Source organism: Xyrauchen texanus, chromosome 3, assembly GCF_025860055.1.
Source record: "Xyrauchen texanus isolate HMW12.3.18 chromosome 3, RBS_HiC_50CHRs, whole genome shotgun sequence".
Classification (NCBI taxonomy): domain Eukaryota; kingdom Metazoa; phylum Chordata; class Actinopteri; order Cypriniformes; family Catostomidae; genus Xyrauchen; species Xyrauchen texanus.
The window spans coordinates 58,331,696-58,348,893 of record NC_068278.1 but is presented as its reverse complement, the minus strand read 5'-3'; the positions used below and the strand labels follow the sequence as shown (position 1 = coordinate 58,348,893).

The following is a 17,198-nucleotide window of genomic DNA, read 5'->3' as shown; positions in this document are numbered from 1 at the left end:
CCCTATCGCTGCCAGTGTTTATGACCACAGAGGTCATCCCCTGTAACTGCCAGTGTTTATGACCATGGAGGTTGTTCCCCTGTCACTGCCAGTGCTCACGGCCACGGAGGCCTTTCCACATATCACTGCCAGTGCAAATGACCACGGAGGCCATTTCCCAGTCGCTGCCAGCCCTCCTGACCATGGCGATGTCCGCTTTCCTAGAGAATCCTCCTCCTGAATTTCAAATCCCTGATCCTCCAGCAGTTCTGTTCGCTCCACCTCTGGCTCCTCCCTGGCCTCCTGATCATCCGCCAACTCCTCGATGGTCTCTTGACCATCTGTCAGACATCCCATGGTGCCCCAGCTGTCCGGCTGATATCCCTTCCTCAGGGATGGAGCCAGGAGTTTTTCAAAGTGGTGGCCAGGCTGGGGAGGGGGTGAGTGGATACAATGACACCCGGGACGGAAAGGTGCGGCGACCTTGATGTGTACACATGTTAAGTTTGTACAGAGATGATTTCACCTCTAAAGAACTAAATTGTGCCAAAAAATTACCAGACAAATTACTAAAACAACTGCGAGTGGGGTGACCAATGGGGAGGCCAGGCTTTGGTCCATGGTGGCCACCCCCTAACTCCGCCACTGCCCTTCCTCAGTACCATCCTCTTAATTTGGGCATCAGGAGCCGGCCCTCAGTCTTTGTATATATTGTTTATGCTCTGTGCTTGGTTCCCTGTGTTTTTGTTTTCTTTTTATTCTGAGATAGCTTGTTTATTTTCATGTTAATAAAGTTGAGTTTAGATCCTCATTCCTCGCCTGCCTCATTACAGAAAGACTGAACAAACTAACCAGGGGAAACAAGGGCTTAAATACACAAGGGAAAACAAGGGACACCTGGGGTAACAATCAGGGAGAACCAATCATGAAATAAAACTACAAAAGGACTACAAAACAAACAGGAAACAGAAAAGTGGGAACTAAACAATAATTTCAACATAAAAACACAAAAACAGGAACACGTGACAAGTTCCTCTACTCAAATATTGTTTTTAATACTTACAATAATACTTATTATTATTATTATTTATTACCCTAGCACAAAGTGTTTTGAAAAAACTTTCAAGGTCAAAGTTCAGAGGAAGAAGAGGGTGTTAAAATGTGCATATAGAGATTTTAGTTTGGTTACTTCATAACATCTGAAAGAAATGAGGAAAAACACGGTCAAATTTTACATTTATTGCTGAATTTTGAACCAGTAATATCCTACAAATTCACACCTTGTTTAAAAGGCCAAGTATTTGTGTATTTTAAAGCTGAAAGCACATGTTGTAATGTAAACAAGGCACAGAATGTCATAGATTAGGTCTTTCACTGTATCACACTCACATTCGTTAATATTTTATAGGAATTACAAAACAATGATATGGGAAGAAAAGCGCAGCTTCCATTGAGAACATATGCTGTGGCATTTACACTAAGGCATATAAAACATTTTCACAGCATGTGAAAAACTACCGACTGAACTACACAGAACTAATCTAAGTTTAGTGCTCTGATAAACATGAATAGAGCTGTGGTGCCCTGATGTGGGCAAAGTGAGATTGATTCTAGTTCAAATCATATCTCGATACTGTTCACCCTCTGTTCTAACCATAATTTCCTTTTGTCTCTCGACTGTGATATAAATAATGCCCCCCCTCCCCCTCTCCCTAAACTCATTAGTTGAGTCATTGGTTGTCATGTCGGCGGCTGTGGCTCAGTTGGTGTAGAGGGGCTGTCCACCAATTGCAGGGCCCATAGGACTCCACATGCCAAAGTGTCCTTGGGCAAGACACATGTTGCTCCCAATGGCAGGCTAGCACCTTGCATGGTAGCTCTGCCATAATTGGTGTGTGAGTGTTATTGTGTGAGTGTGAATGTGTGTGTGTGAATGGGTGAATGAGATGCAGTGTAAAGTGCTTTGAATACCGCTAAGGTTAAAAAGGCGCTATATAAGTGCAGACCATTCACCATTTGGTTGCAAGACTAAGTGAAATATCATTGCATTGGCCAGAGCTTTGAGAGAGTTACGCTGCATTGTCATTGGTTGCCGTTGTCAGATAGATGATATGATTGGCTGCAGTATTATAGAGAGTGTGCAGCCATTCTCTCTGGTCCAAAATCTAGTGACCTGCCTTGCCTTTTGTGACAGCGTCCTAACCATCGTGGAACCTTGCAGCTGTGGGATAGATTGGTTGCACTTTTGAGAGAATACAACATGTTGTCAGTGGTTGTAGCTGTGGGGTGAATGTCCCTGAGTGACGGCTTGCATGGCTTGTTCAGGAATCAGAATGGGGTCTGACAGTATTGACGTGGAGGTGCTGAGCAGACGAAGTGAACTCAAAATGGCTATAAACAGAGAGACAAAACAATTTTTTTAACAATACTGACCAACTTATCCATGCAATGAGATTTAAGCATTTTTAAGTGCAATTTAAAAATCCAAATATTTTAGGGCCACAGTATATTGAACTTGCAAAATTAACAGTGTGAAAAAGATGTTTAGTGAAAGAGGTTCTGGTACACTCACTGGGTCTGAGCACGGGCAGAGAGCAGTGCTGGTCCAGCCAGGAGAGAGTGGTGCGACACAGATCCTCTACACTGGCTGTGGACACCATACCGTTATACGATTCAAACAGGGGCTCAATAATGACACTGAACTAAACGAAGGGCATCAGTTCAGGAAAATATGGGAAACCAGAAAACATGCATTTAAACTTGTGGTTTAAATTTGGCTAAAAAGACCACCAACATGTACAGTGTTTTGGAAGCTGGTGTCCATATCAGGCTTCTTAATCAGTTTAACCAGCAAGACTATATTGGTCAACAACCATGCTGTAAATATTATGGCTATAATGATTTACAAGCTAGTACAGTGCTTACCACCAATATACCTACCAGGAGTTTCCTGTCACAAACCATATTTAAAATAAATAAATAAATAAAATCAAACCACAAAAAAACCCAATGAAACAAAACAAAACCACAAAACCCAAAAACAAAACAAACCGAAAATAAAATAAATAAAAAATAAAAACAAAATAATAAAATCCTAAACAAAAACAAACAAAACCTAAAAAAATCATAAAACCTAAACAAACAACAAACCACAAAAACAAAAAACTGAAAAGGGAAAACAACAAAACAAAACAAACAACAAAGCAAACAGAAACTAAAAAACAAATAATAACAAATCAAACCAAAAATCTAAACTAAACAAATCGAAAAGAAAAAATCACAACTAAACAAAATAAAATAAAATAAAAATACAAACTGAAACAAAAACAAACAAAACCTAAACAAACCATAACCTCACTCCCCAAAACACAAAATAACGGAAAAGAAAAAAAACAAGGAAACAAAACAAAACTACAAAAGTGAAACAAATCGAAAAAGAAAAATCACAACTATCACACAGATATCGGGGTCAAGCCAATAATTGGCACCATGAGCAGCAAAAGAAGCATTGTGACATGTTTTCGGTTAGAGTCCGATGAACAGTGTATGAGGAGTCAGAAAAATAAAACTTTCAATCATCAAAACCCCCATTGCTTTTAAAAATAACTAAACATTGCTATTTCACTTTTGTCCAGTATGTGGCACTGTTCTGAAACTGCTGAGGTAGTATCTGGGCATGATGATTATCATGCAAGAAAGCGTTCAAGAGTTATAAGCCAAAATAGCTATTTTACTATATCCATACCAGTGGGGGACAGTGTGCCAAAATGCTGCAGGTAACCTTGGGACTTAATGGTGATAACACCTACAAAGTTTCATCCCAATCCCTCAATGTGTTGCAGATACAGCCAGTTTAATTTTTCACATTCTTCTTAGAATTCATTGAAGCGTCAATTGAAAACGGTATAATTTATCAAAATTCTGTGAATAATTAATTGTCGTGAGTTCCTCTAGATGATGCAGAACAATTTTTGTGCAAATCAGAGAAACAATCTAGGACAAACATTTGAAAGTTGCGGAGAGGAAGTTAGATCGATCGTGACTTAATTGGCATCATTGATCTTGGCATGAACAACGAAATCTATCAAGACCAGTCTCAGTCTCAATACAGTTGTCAAAAGGAGTCAATCGTTATTAGCATTTATATAAATAGCATTATATATTTTGACCACAAGGTGGCGCTGTCCCAGAACTTTTTCAGAGCATGGTGCCAAAGACACATAAAAGTTTCGTAACGATATGCCATGTCGTTGGAAAATACAGCATTATATGATTAAATTCAAAATGACCAACATCCAAAATGGCTGACATAGGAAAATGTGGTATCCTTCGACTCAGTATGTAGCACTTGATCTAAAGAGACAATTTTTATAATTTTGTCCCAAAACACATAACAAGTTTCGTAACGATACACCAAGTCATTCATAAAATTTTGCATTTTATGTCTAAATTCAAAATGGCCGACATCAAAAATGGCTGACATAGGAATTTTTCATATCGTTGGACTCGCTATGCCCTACTGAATTTAATGAGACCAATATGATGATTTTATGACAAACTGTTCAGAAGTTATAAGCAAAAATTAACTTTTTTCATATCTCGTGACCAGTAGGGGGCAGTGCCTCAAAATGTTGACATGTACCAAGTTTCGTCCCAATCACTCAAAGCGTTACGGAGATACAGCCTCAAGTTCAATTTTGCACGTTCTTCGTCGAATTCGTTGAAGCGCCATTCGACAACAGTATGGTTTATCAAAATTGTGAATAACTTTTTGTAGTGACTGCCTCTAGATGATTCAGGCCAATTGTGCATGCAAATCGGACAAACGGCCTAGGACGAGTTCGAAAAAGTAGGTTTTTCAGAAAATTCAAAATGGCGGAAACATTTTCATGACGTCATAGGGTGCAATCGAATCATCTTGAGAATTTAGTTTCTAGGACTCACAGTTCAAAAGTTATTAACATAAACATGAGTGCAAGTTTGGGCAGTTGGTGGCGCTAGAGGGTTTGAGCTAGAGATGCCAATTTTGCTATGGTGACACATCAGACTGTCCTCTATCTGTGTGCCAACTGTCCCGCAAGCGGTTCTATGGGCTGCCATTGACTCGAAGAACAAGAAGAAAGAAGAAGAAGAAAGAAGGAAGAAGAAGGAAGGAAGAAGGAAGGAAGAAAGAAGAAGGAAGGAAGAAAGAAGAAGAAGGAAGAAGAAAGAAAGAAGGAAGGAAGAAGAAAGAAGAAGAAGGAAGAAGAAGAAGAAAGAAGGAAGAAGGAAGGAAGAAGAAGAAGGAAGAAGGAAGAAGAAAGAAAGAAGGAAGAAGAAAGAAGAAGGAAGAAGAAAGAAAGAAGAAAGGAAGAAGAAAGAAGAAGGAGGAAGAAAGAAGGAAGAAGGAAGAAAGAAAAAAGAAGGAAGAACAAGAAAGAAGGAAGAAAGAAGAAGAAAGAAGAAAGAAGAAGAAAGAAGAAGGAAGAAAGGAGGAAGAAGGAAGAAAGAAAGAAGAAGAAAGAAGAAAGAAGAAGGAAGAAAGGAGGAAGAAGGAAGAAAGAAGAAAGAAAGAAGAAGGAAGAAGAAAGAAGAAGGAAGAAAGGAGGAAGAAGGAAGAAAGAAGAAAGAAAGAAGAAGGAAGAAGGAAGAAAGGAGGAAGAAGAAAGAAGAAGGAAGAAGGAAGAAAGGAGGAAGAAGAAAGAAGAAGGAAGAAGAAGAATTATTGAAGGATACAATCCAGAACTTCCAGTTCTGCAGCGTCTGATCTCTCACATACTCTCTGAACTTCTCCCTCATCAGGTCAAAACGCTGCCGTGTTATTGGGACGCCCGTCGCAGGAAGCTGCTGCTGACACACGCTAGACAAGAGAGAGAACACACAATTCAAATATAATCACTCGTCTCACACACACAATGCCCACCACATCATAAAGTTACACCTTGGAATAGTGTGTATTAGTGTGCAATAGAGTGTAGAGGTTATATAGAATATAAACTCTACAACACTCACTTGATGGCCGAGTTGAGTGCTAGTATCTCATCTCGGAGTCTCTGAGCTTCCTCGTGAAGTTGAGCTCTCTCCTGCTGCATCTTACCAATGTACTCCGCTGTCTTCTGCAGTGTGGTGGCCTTACTGATCTGAGACACACAATAACCAGAGACAGGAACAGAGCATCTCTGTTCATTCATCTGAAGGCTCCGAATGCATCACTATAGTCTATGCATCTGTTGTTATTGTGACTGATATAATGAAACCAGTATTACCTTTATACTAGGCTGTGAGCTGAGCGTGCTCACCAGACTGTGTAACGTGTCAAACCCAAGCTTGATGTTGAAGCGTCTCTTCTGTTCAGCAGAGATGTGCGTGATCCGCCGTGTATCAGTCTGCAACACAACACACTATGAGGAAAACAATACAAACTGTGTAGTTGCAAATTGAATGTATTTGTGCTTTTACTCGTGTGGAATCCATCTTGGCTTGTCCGGGTAAGAAGTGTGATGACTCTGGGTTTTTCTCCGGTGGATTTGTCGGGGACGTCTGTCCAACACTTCTTGAAAAACTCACTGAAAACACATTTGCACGTCATTACCTTTGACTTTGATATAAAGCAACGCACTTTATGATGAGGTGCCTTAAAAGTTCAAATCATACTTTTTATCACGCTGTATCTTTAAGACCCTAATCCTAACCAAAAGATGTCACTATATGACCCCATTCAAATCCAATATCAGCACACCTGCTAAACTGGTCCTCTCTGTAGCGTGCACTTGCACAGGGGAGAAATTCTCTGTTTTGGGTGTCAGGAGTGGCGTTTGCTGCGTGAGGAGAGAGGAGATGGCACTACCCTGTGTTGTGCCACTGTGGGTGTGACCTGACACGGCCGTCTGACAGTGTAGCGCTGACAGTGATGTAGAAGCCCAGGGGGGATTGTGGGAAATCTGTGATCCCCCTTGACTGCTACCGGTTGGCTGTTATTGAGAAATAAAGTGTCATATGAGAGTGATATAAGAGATCTGGTGGATGATGCTCAAGTTGCTCAAAGCCATTTTAAAAATGCAATTCACACAATACAATATAATGTTTGAAAGTAATAAAAAAGCACATTTAGAAAACTTATAATAATTGGAAAAGAGTGTTATGGATCTAAACCCCATTGAGCTTTTGTGGGATCAGCTAGACTGTAAGGTGTGTGAGAAGTGCCCGACAAGACATTTATCACATTATATTATATATTATATATTAATCACATATATAGCAAGTGCTACAGGAAGTGTGGGGTCAAAGGTCACCTGAGTATCTGGACAAACTGACCGCTGGAATAACAAGGATCTGCAAAGCTGTCATTGCTGCACATGGAGGATTTGAAGTAGTTTATGTACATGTTTTTTTTCAAATTGTAATAGTCGTTTTTCACATTATTAATGTCCTGACCATAGACTGTAAAAAAAGATGGCCGACGCCCCTTCGCTCTTTTCCATTGGTGAGAACTGAAGCCGCCAGTGTCCCGATATAGCGCTGACATCTTGGGACTTGAGTCTGCGCAGTTGCGATTTCGGGACCAGACCTGCGCAGTAGTGAGCAGGAAGTAAAGCCGCAAAATCAAGGCCCCGCCCTCACTCTCGCTGAATAAATCGCAAGGACACGCCCCTGCACTTTTGACTTTTGACGGTGCGAAATAATTAATTATAGAAATTTAGATATTAAATTTAAAGCTCCAATCTCCTCAGTCCTCCGAAGATCCCAAAAAAAGTCAGTTGGTGCTTCAGTGACTACTTCGCTCAGAGAACCTGTCAATCACAGCTGTCAATCATGATGTCACAGCACCGTTTTTATAGCATCAAATAACTAAAAAACAAACTTATTTTGAAAACAAACACTTGAAATGACATCAACGTGATAGAAACGACAGTAAATGACAGAAACTATCTTTGGAAAAAAGATATGTGAAGTGTAATTTAACTGTTTAGTTGGTCTCACGTCCCGTTGAATAACATGGGGAGGCGGGGCTTATGACCTATACTAGGACCAGTCACCGGGGGGCGATCCAGACGTTTTGGCTTCACTTTTGAGGGCTTGTGCGGCACACTTGGTCCTGACTATACATTGTGATCAGCTGAATGCTACTTTGGTGAATAAAAGTAACAATTTCTATCCATAAGAGCAAAATCTACATTATTCCACACTTTTGGTCACCAGTGCATATAGTTTTGTTTTTTATTTATGTATTTATTTTCATCAAGTGTTTTGAACACAAGAACGTAACGCATGTTTGTGTTGTGGGTTGTTTTGTTCACTGTATAAACTGTGCGTTGCTCATACAGCTGAAGTTTCACTTACTGCCCCCTGGAGTAAACAGGTGGTACTACAAGCATTTCTCAGGAATCTTCCTTATTACAGTCCTGTGGCATTGCGATTAATTGTGTTAAATTTTTTAACACGTTATTTTTAATAAAATTCATCGCACTGAATTAACGCTTAATATAAAGAGACATCTAACTATAAGTAACCCAACCATAGGATAATTTTCTCGAAAAATTTAAACAATGTGTCTCTGTGGCACTATGAAAATTCCTGTTTGTTTTGAGTGACCGAGACCTGCACCAACAACATTAATCGACCAATGGCGTCAGTTTGGGGCGTGTCTATTTGATAGTTTGATCAATGGCAGATGAGGAGCGTATTCAGAAATGTTTTGTAAACATTGTTTATTTTTGCAGTTCCACTCTGTGCCGTTAGTGTCACAGAAATGACATACTTCAGCTTTAAGATTGTCCTGGAAAAACCTTTCCCATACAAAAGCTTACATTTTACAATAACACTTACAGAAGAAATAGGTGACGCTGCTCTATGGCCCTTTGACCCAGTTATAGAAGAGTCAATATTCAATGAAGGTTTTCCTAATGACAAAAGATTTTAAAAAATGTGTTAACCACTCATACGTTCATTTGCAATAAATGGATGTAACTAAGCAGGAAAACCAACAAACAAACCAATATACTCAACATCTATAGTACATACGCTCTTGAGATCTAGAAGAGAGGAGATTGGCCAGGCGGCTTGTCTGTGTGGGCGGAGCTGTTGATGACTTCATCGCCGTGCCAACTAATTGGACTCTTTCAGGCTTTTGTTTGTGCTTCCCCCTGGCTGTTGCCACGCCCATCTGCTGCGGCATGGAGAAGCAGTGAGAGAGGCCGTGCGAGGGCTGGTATCCTAAAGAGTTTACAGGAGGAAACATCTCTGCCATGCTGGAGTATCCGAGGCCGTGCTGGGCATCCAATGGCAGAGCGGTCACAGCAGAACCCGTGTGGGTGATAACGGTGGACGTGGCGGCCGTGCTGGTCCGTGATTGGCTGAATGGATGTCTGTGTCTGAGGCAGGCTGTTGGGTACGAGTAAGGAGTATCCTGTGCCATGGCGCCTGGCATCTCTGTGCTTGCCGCGCCAGCGGCGTGGCCACCGAAAGACACGTGCTGTCCGTAAGAAGTTATGCCAGACAAAGGGTTCAGAGAGTGATGGAATTCACTGATATACTCTGAGTGCCCTTTGAACTTGGGTTCTGAGGTTTCAGCACTGGGGTCAAAGGTCAGGTCAGGGTTTAGGGTCTGTCGGGGGAAACTGGGTCCAGGTTGATTTACAGATGAGGAGGGTTGAGGTAAACTTTCATCTGAGAGAGTGGGCTGAAAATGAAAACAAATGTCAAACTTTCTAAAGATCTCATGAGATAAATGAATGAATGAATTTCCATATGGTTCTGTCAACATCCCATCTGATGTTCATTCATGTGTATGTTCATTCAACCTATAGGGCTGTCTCTATTATGAAATTTGGCTGACGAATAATTAAAATAAAATGTGCAATTATGTAGATTAATTGTCTGTCAGTTTTAGGACTTTTACAATGAATTGTCATATTCTTAAGGAGTATGTGTGCTTCATACACCTATTTAAATTCAGTGTTGGGGAGTAGATAACTACAAGTAGCAACGCTACTAACTTAGCTACATTTTTCAGTAGCTTCACAGTAGCTCATCTGCTTTTAAAAACAGTGTAGCTTTTGCAGTAGTGAACTACATTTTCCAGCAGGTGGCGGTGTAACGCGACCAAACGCTACATCGTGTTTTGGTCAGATTATAACTAATAGCCTTCTTTATTGTGTAGAAGCCAAACTTCTACTGGCAAAACGTCTGACAAACTTGTAGCATATTCTGTTTTCTGCTCAGAATCAGGCAGCGTCTTTCTTCTTCGGCTGTGGCTCAGGTGGTAGAGCGGCACATGCCGAAGTGTCCTTGGGCAAGACACTGAACCCCAAGTTGCTCCCAATGGCAGGCTAGCACCTTACATAGCAGCTCTGCCGTCTTTGGTGTGTGTGTGTGTGTGGCGGTTAGCGCACTGTGCTACGAACCTGGTGACCTGAGTTTGATTCCCGCTCATGGCCAACACCAGTGATGATTATCTGAACCGGTCCCAGGCCTCCCCTAGGTCGACTCAGCCTAAAATGAGTACCTGGTGCAGTGTGTAAACATCGCCACTGGGGAGACAAAGGTGGACGGGCGTGGTGCTGGCCACCCACCCCCTCATGTACCGTTCCGGCCTTCATAGGTGCTCGCTAACAGCACTTGCCCCTACAGTCTGTTAAGGCTAAATGGGGGATCTTTGTCTTTCTTTTTGTGTGTGTGTGTGTGTGTGTGTGTGTGTGTGTGTGTGTGTGTGTGTGTGTGTGGAATGGGACACTTTACAATGGGTGTAAAGTGCTACATAAGTGCAGACCATTTCTTCTTCTTCTTTTAAAATGGCAGATCACAAATGAAAATAGTGCATTACTGCCATCTACTGTTACATCAGGCAGCTTATTAAGGCTCACTTGGATAAGAAGAGACGTGCCAATGATCACAAAAATATATATATATTTTTTATGACTATTTTAAACAATTCCAGGAATGGTTTTAGATGGACAAAACGCACCAAATCCAATCAGGCTTAAATAGGGTTAGGTGGTATCAGGACATTCGTTACCAACATTCTCTTTAAATTCAGAGTTTGACCCTGAGGTTATGATTAGTTAACGTGCGCGTTCACTTGAATGAAGCGAACAGCCAATCACGTGCAAGACAGCGTGAGTCACATCTCACGAGATTTACTTCTCTGTTGAAGATGTTTATGAGTATTAAAAGTATGATCAATTATAAGAATATAAACACGGTTATAACAGCACAAATTTGATCAATCAAAAACATTTACGCAACAGAAATAATCACTATGAAATCATGAATAATTATCTGATATTACATGAATAAGCATCTCTGCTTGGTATGCCAACAGGTGATCACACCAGCTCCATTGTCTCTCTCTCTCTCTCTCTCTCTCTCTCTCTCTCTCTCACACACATCCTTGTTTATCCAATAACTTGTTAGAAACAGCACAAGCCATGATACTATTTCAAAAGTGACATTTTTGAATTACTAACGGAGGTTTGGATGCATCATTTGGTTTGAACCAGCAACGGCATATTCTGATCTGACGCGTAATAAAGTATTTTCATGCACAAATGTGTTTTTACGACCTTACTCAATGTACTTGTTCATTGAACTGTTGTATATAAGCAATATCACACTCACAGTCGTGCTATATGGCTCTAAATCAGCACTGATTTGATTCGGCCGCAGGACGAGTGCCGTTGGTAACCACAGCAGTGCTGATATAGGACCATATTGCACTCTTGCTCGTGTGATATTGCTTAAATATTATACAATACAATACTATATTATATTATACTACAGTATATTATATAATACAATACATTACGATATTATATTATATTATAGTGAAATATATACAGTATGTACTAACTTCTTTACTTTCACATGTTATTTTAAGGCTCTCGGATTAAACCAATGAGACACACACAAACACGTCATTCTTGACATTTATCTACAGTATATTATATATACAATAATTATGATTATCTCAAATAACCGTGGTTAGATGAAATACTTGGATGAGACGATTATTTAACAATCGTGACAGGCCAAGGAAAGCCTGTCTGAAAAGGGTCATTATTGCAACTCCGTTTGATGACAGAAATTAAACACTTCACCTTTAAAACACCTGTGGCAGGGCGGAGGAAGGGACCGGGTGTGTACGATCACGACCCGGCCCCGCCCTCCGCCCTGCCACATTCCTCCCTCGTTCTCTCAGGCTGGGGAGCCCCCGGTCTGACGTACAACCCCCTTTCCCTGGGGGAGGGCGTGCTTTAAGCCTAGTCTGCCGGCAGGTCATCCCCATCTACCTGGAGAGGGAGGGGACAAGGGGAGGGAAACAGAAATAATTAAAATGGGGGGGTACTTCCTGTAACAGTGTAGTACCCCCCAAAAAAACACTAAAATTTAAAAGAGAGGAAAAAGGCCAACGCGGAGCGGCAGAGAGAGAGAGAGAGGAGAGAGAGATGAAAAAAAAAACCTCTTGCAAGTTCTCCGATACGCTGCAGCTTGTTCCTCGGCCACTCCTCCACCCTCTATCGGACGACAGCCGCGCCTCTCCGGGCGGATCAGAGGCAGACCTCCAGCCCCTGGCAGACGGAACACCCCGCCACGTTCTCGGGGAACAGAAGGGGGTCTCCTCCGCCCCTGGCAGGTGGTCGGCAGTGAGCCCCTCCCCGCTCGCGGTCGGCGGTCTTAAACCCTGCCGTGTTTCAGCAGCTGGTAGGGAACTCCTCCGCCCCTGGCAGTGGCCCTGACCGTTCCAGGCGGTCAGTTAGGAGCCCCTTCTCCCCTCACGGTCGGCGGCCATCGTCGTCTTTCAGGCGGCTGGGCTCCTCGTCCCCCGGCAGATGGCCGCAGCTGCTCCGTTTGGGTGGACGGTAGTGGCGAGAACTCTGCTACGGCGGGCTTCGGCACCAGTGTAAAGGGATCAATGCGAAGGAGGAGGCAAGAACTGTGTTGACAATGTAAATAATATTTTAATTACCAACTTAAACAAATCATCAGTGTGGTACCTGTGTTATCAGAGGACCAGTCTGTATCAGTGATGTGGTGACCGCAGGGGCAGGAGTTGGAGGAAACGCAGCACTAGATGAACTCTCAAAGAAGCCACAGTCAAAATAACCAACGTGGTCTGTGGCCTGCCCACGGTAACTCATGAAGATGTCTGGAAAATATATATTAGACATTACAGCATGATTTCTGTAAAGCTGCTTTGAGACTATGTGCATTTTGGATTTGACTTAACTATATATGTTGTATTTAATTTTACGGCAATTCATATTTTGCAACCCTGTTCGTGTTACAGACATGAATGATTCTTCAAATCAAGAAGCTTGTTGTTGAGTTGCTTGAATACTTTCTTGTTATTGTAATTGTAAAAGAATGCATGACATTTTCAATTATAAATCATTTGGATATATCATCCAACATTTAAGCTAACTGCTGAAATTTTAAGATACAAATATATGAGATTAATTTTTGAGTTATTATTTTAACAATATAAATAATAAAATAAAGATTAATTTAATACAGGATTAAGTATTATAATTATATTTATGTATATTTTTTTTACAAGTATTAATTAGCAAATATGTATTATATTATTGTAGTAAAAAAATTGATATTGCACGAATATGAGAATAATTGTAATTATTTCAATAATATAAATAATAAAAAACAATCTAATCAAATTAATTATTATAAAATATTATTTTAATTATTTAATCATATAAATACATATTAATACATTATTTCATAATATTTATTGTTATAAATAAATATATTGTTATAAATTATAATAATATATAATATATTATTATAATTATTAACAATTATATTATTATACAGTAATATTATTTATATTATTATAGTTAAAAAAGACATGGTACTACTTTCTTTTTATGGTAAAAAATCATCAAACAATGTCATCCAACATTCAAGATTTTGAGATTAAAAATATCAGATTAATTGTGCGTATTCATTTTAAAAATGTACAAAAATACAATAAATATTTAGAAATAATTTAATAATATTAATTATTAGAATGAAATGTACTTATTATTTATACAAGTATTAATTACATTTAATTATGCATGCTTTATTATTTAGATTATTCTATTTATTTTTATTCTATTTAATAAATGTTAATATCACATTTCTTACATTTCTTCCTCCATTTTGGTTTACCTGAGGTATTCAGAACAGAGAGCAAAGCGATACACAACATGTAAAACAATGAGCTGTAAGGATGTGTCGTCATTATGACAAAGGCTGCCATTGAGAAATCATTACACTGATGGAGGAAGACTCACCTGGTATGTCCATCAGGTCATCTAAGTTGGGCTGCAGTGGTGTCAAACCGGGCTGGATCATGTCTGCATTACTGGTATAAGCTGAGATGAGACATATTGTGAGGATGAGTGTATTTAACACAGCTATGTTTGTGCATACATTCATGTAAAGCTTCTTATTTAGGGTGTGGTGTCCTTCCTGAATGGAACTCACTGTTTTGGCGTTCTCCACTCCAGGGGCTGGGCTTCTGGGTCATGGTGAACAACGTGTCTGAGATTTCCGACAGGAAGCAGTCCAAGTCAAACATGTGCACTTCCTCTGATGCCGCCTCGGGCTCTGGATAAATCTGATTGGTCCACTTCTCCAGCCCTGTCCTGCAGATAGGCCTCTGTTGAAAACGGAGAAACCCAAATATTAAAAATTGGTCGATTTTTTCAAATTATACATATATAATATTGTATATTTTTACAATCTTATGACGAATACAATTCTGGTTCTGTTCACTCTGTCTTCCTCCAAATAGTCTTATTTTATTCCACTCGATGACAGCTTGTACTAGAAAAAAACATTTTTAATTTATCACCTTCCATCACAAAATGCCGATCTGAAAGCTAGTTGGTGCTATAAAGCATGTTAGTCCTAACAGAGGTGCTCGTCCATAGACATTCAGTCTAATTTTCAGTTCATGCACCACCCTTATTATTTCATTGAATATCTCGGCCTCTGAGTGGACTACAAGCTCAATCTAAACGTCATTAGAAAGCTGAGATCCTCCCCTTTTGCAGTGATGTGTGACATTTTATCATTAATACTTGATAACATATATTTCTGATGATTTGTTTAGCATGTTTTTCCTGCGGGACTGCAGATTTTGTTCTGGACATATAAGATATAACATCAGATTATTCAGCCAAGCAAGCTCACATTTAAGTAAACAATGGCTCATATTTTTAGAGAACTTCCTAAGATAAAATCAGATATCACGTTTTTAGCTATTTGTGGATTACAGCAGCAGTTATCCGTGCATAAAAGAGACGTTTGCGTTTGATCATATTTCACTTTGTGATTCTTTTGAAATTCTTTCAAACTGTGATATTAGTGCAACAAAATAAACCATACAGTCACGTTCCTAAGAACAAGAGCTTTCATTTGATATATGATTTGTCTATTTAAGTGCTATTCTATTTTTACATCTACCAAATAACCACTTGGTGGCGCTTATTTGTGACACGGATGTCCGATTTATTGTTTTATTTCGTTATAATGCATAAGATAAATGCAGAAGTGATGGTTATCAATGAAAAGTTCCTCTTCTAAGCTTTCAAACGATACCACATATGCCTGACTTGGGTATGCAGCATGTTAAATGTAAACTTTTTTCACGATATGGCGCCCCTTTTTGGACCCGTCGGCGGGTCCAGAGAGTTGAATAGGTTTCAATCCATAAATCCGTCACTTTAATTAATATTAGTGCAACTGAAACATGCAATCATGCATATTTCATACTGTTTTACTTATTGGGTGTTTTGCAGTGGAGTGGTGGTGGCATAGTGGGCTAAAGCACTGGGCTGTTAATCAGAAGGTCGCTGGTTCAAACCCCACAGTCACCACCATTGTGTCCTTGAGTAAGGCACTTAACTCCAGGTTGCTCTGGGGGATTGTCCCTGTAATAAGTGCACTGTAAGTCGCTTTGGATAAAAGTGTCTGCCAAATGCATAAATGTAAATGAAAACATTGCGAATCTTATGAAAATGAACAGACCATAAAAATGTTTCACACACACATATAGATAAAGATAGATAGATATATATATAGTTTCATACAAGAATGACGCCTTTCATGATTTTAGAAAGGCTACATCACCTACAAGTGTAACCTACAACAATGTCTAAAAAGCAATTTGCAAAACAGTGCCTGCTCACTTTTTTTTTAACCATCTTGGTTTCGGAAGTATTTTCTCATTCATTTCTCCAAAAGGGATTTCATAAAATTCTTCATAACAGTAATAAGCCATGAAACAAAACCAACCAGCTCCAAGATGAGTCACAACATTACAAACTTTGATTTGAAGCAAGAGTTTTCTATAATCAGACTATAAGACAATATAGGATACACCGATGAACCAAAACATTAAAGTCACCTGCCTAATGTGCTGTTGGTCCTCCGCATGCTGCCAAAGCAGTGCCGACCCACCGAGGCATGGACTCTACAAGATCCCTGAAGGTGTCCTGTGGTATCTGGCACCAAGACATAAGCAGCAGATCCTTCAAGTCCTGTAAGTTACGTGGTGGAGCTGCCGTGGATTGGACTTGTTGGATCCCACTCCAGCTCAATCGGATTGAGATCTGTGGAATTTGGAGGCCAGGGCAAAACCTTGCACTCTTCATCATGTTCCTCAAACCATTCCCGAACAATGTGGCAGGGCGCAATGCCCAGAGCATCACACTCCCTCAACCGGCTTCTCGTCTTCCAACAGTGCATCCTGGTGCATCACATCCCCAGGTAAACGGTACACACATGCACGGCCTTCCACGTGATGTAAAAGAAAATGGGACTCATTGGACCAGGCGACCTTCTTCCACTGCTCCAAGGTCCAGTTCTGACCCTTGCATACCCTTGTAGGTGCTTTCAACAGTGGACAGGGGTCATCATGGGCACTCTGACTGGTCTGCATCTCTGCATGCTCAGTCAGAAAATGCACAGCTAAACAGATGTGTTTTTAGTTTGGATTTAAATATGGATACTGTTGGGGCACACCTAACCTCTTCTGGAATATGGTTCCAGCTACAGGAGAACCAACTTGTGCTTTGTTGGCCACAAATGTCTGATTGGTGAATCGTTTCCCTTCAGGACCATGGGCATTGTAGTCTAGTTGAAAAAAACACACACTATAAACCCTAATTTCTCAACTTAGCAAGCAGCCTATAAGTATCACATTGGCAACTGCCTAGCAACGTCCTAGCAACCAT

At 40.3% G+C, this 17,198-nt stretch overlaps 1 protein-coding gene across 1 annotated transcript in view; it reads right to left on the bottom strand.

The window, feature by feature from the left end:
- Positions 1-1,070: 1,070 nt before the first annotated feature.
- LOC127631762 (carbohydrate-responsive element-binding protein) overlaps positions 1,071-17,198 on the bottom strand; it is a 38,057-nt gene continuing 21,929 nt past the window's right edge. The window contains exons 6-17 of the mRNA XM_052110073.1: positions 14,443-14,617; positions 14,250-14,330; positions 12,951-13,102; positions 8,980-9,637; positions 8,785-8,858; positions 6,698-6,929; positions 6,418-6,524; positions 6,225-6,344; positions 5,971-6,098; positions 5,695-5,818; positions 2,552-2,681; positions 1,071-2,370 (exon numbers count right to left, since the gene is read on the bottom strand). Coding sequence (XP_051966033.1) covers positions 2,246-2,370; positions 2,552-2,681; positions 5,695-5,818; positions 5,971-6,098; positions 6,225-6,344; positions 6,418-6,524; positions 6,698-6,929; positions 8,785-8,858; positions 8,980-9,637; positions 12,951-13,102; positions 14,250-14,330; positions 14,443-14,617 — 2,106 coding nt within the window. The 3' untranslated portion in view covers positions 1,071-2,245. The remainder of the gene's footprint in view (positions 2,371-2,551; positions 2,682-5,694; positions 5,819-5,970; positions 6,099-6,224; positions 6,345-6,417; positions 6,525-6,697; positions 6,930-8,784; positions 8,859-8,979; positions 9,638-12,950; positions 13,103-14,249; positions 14,331-14,442; positions 14,618-17,198) is intronic.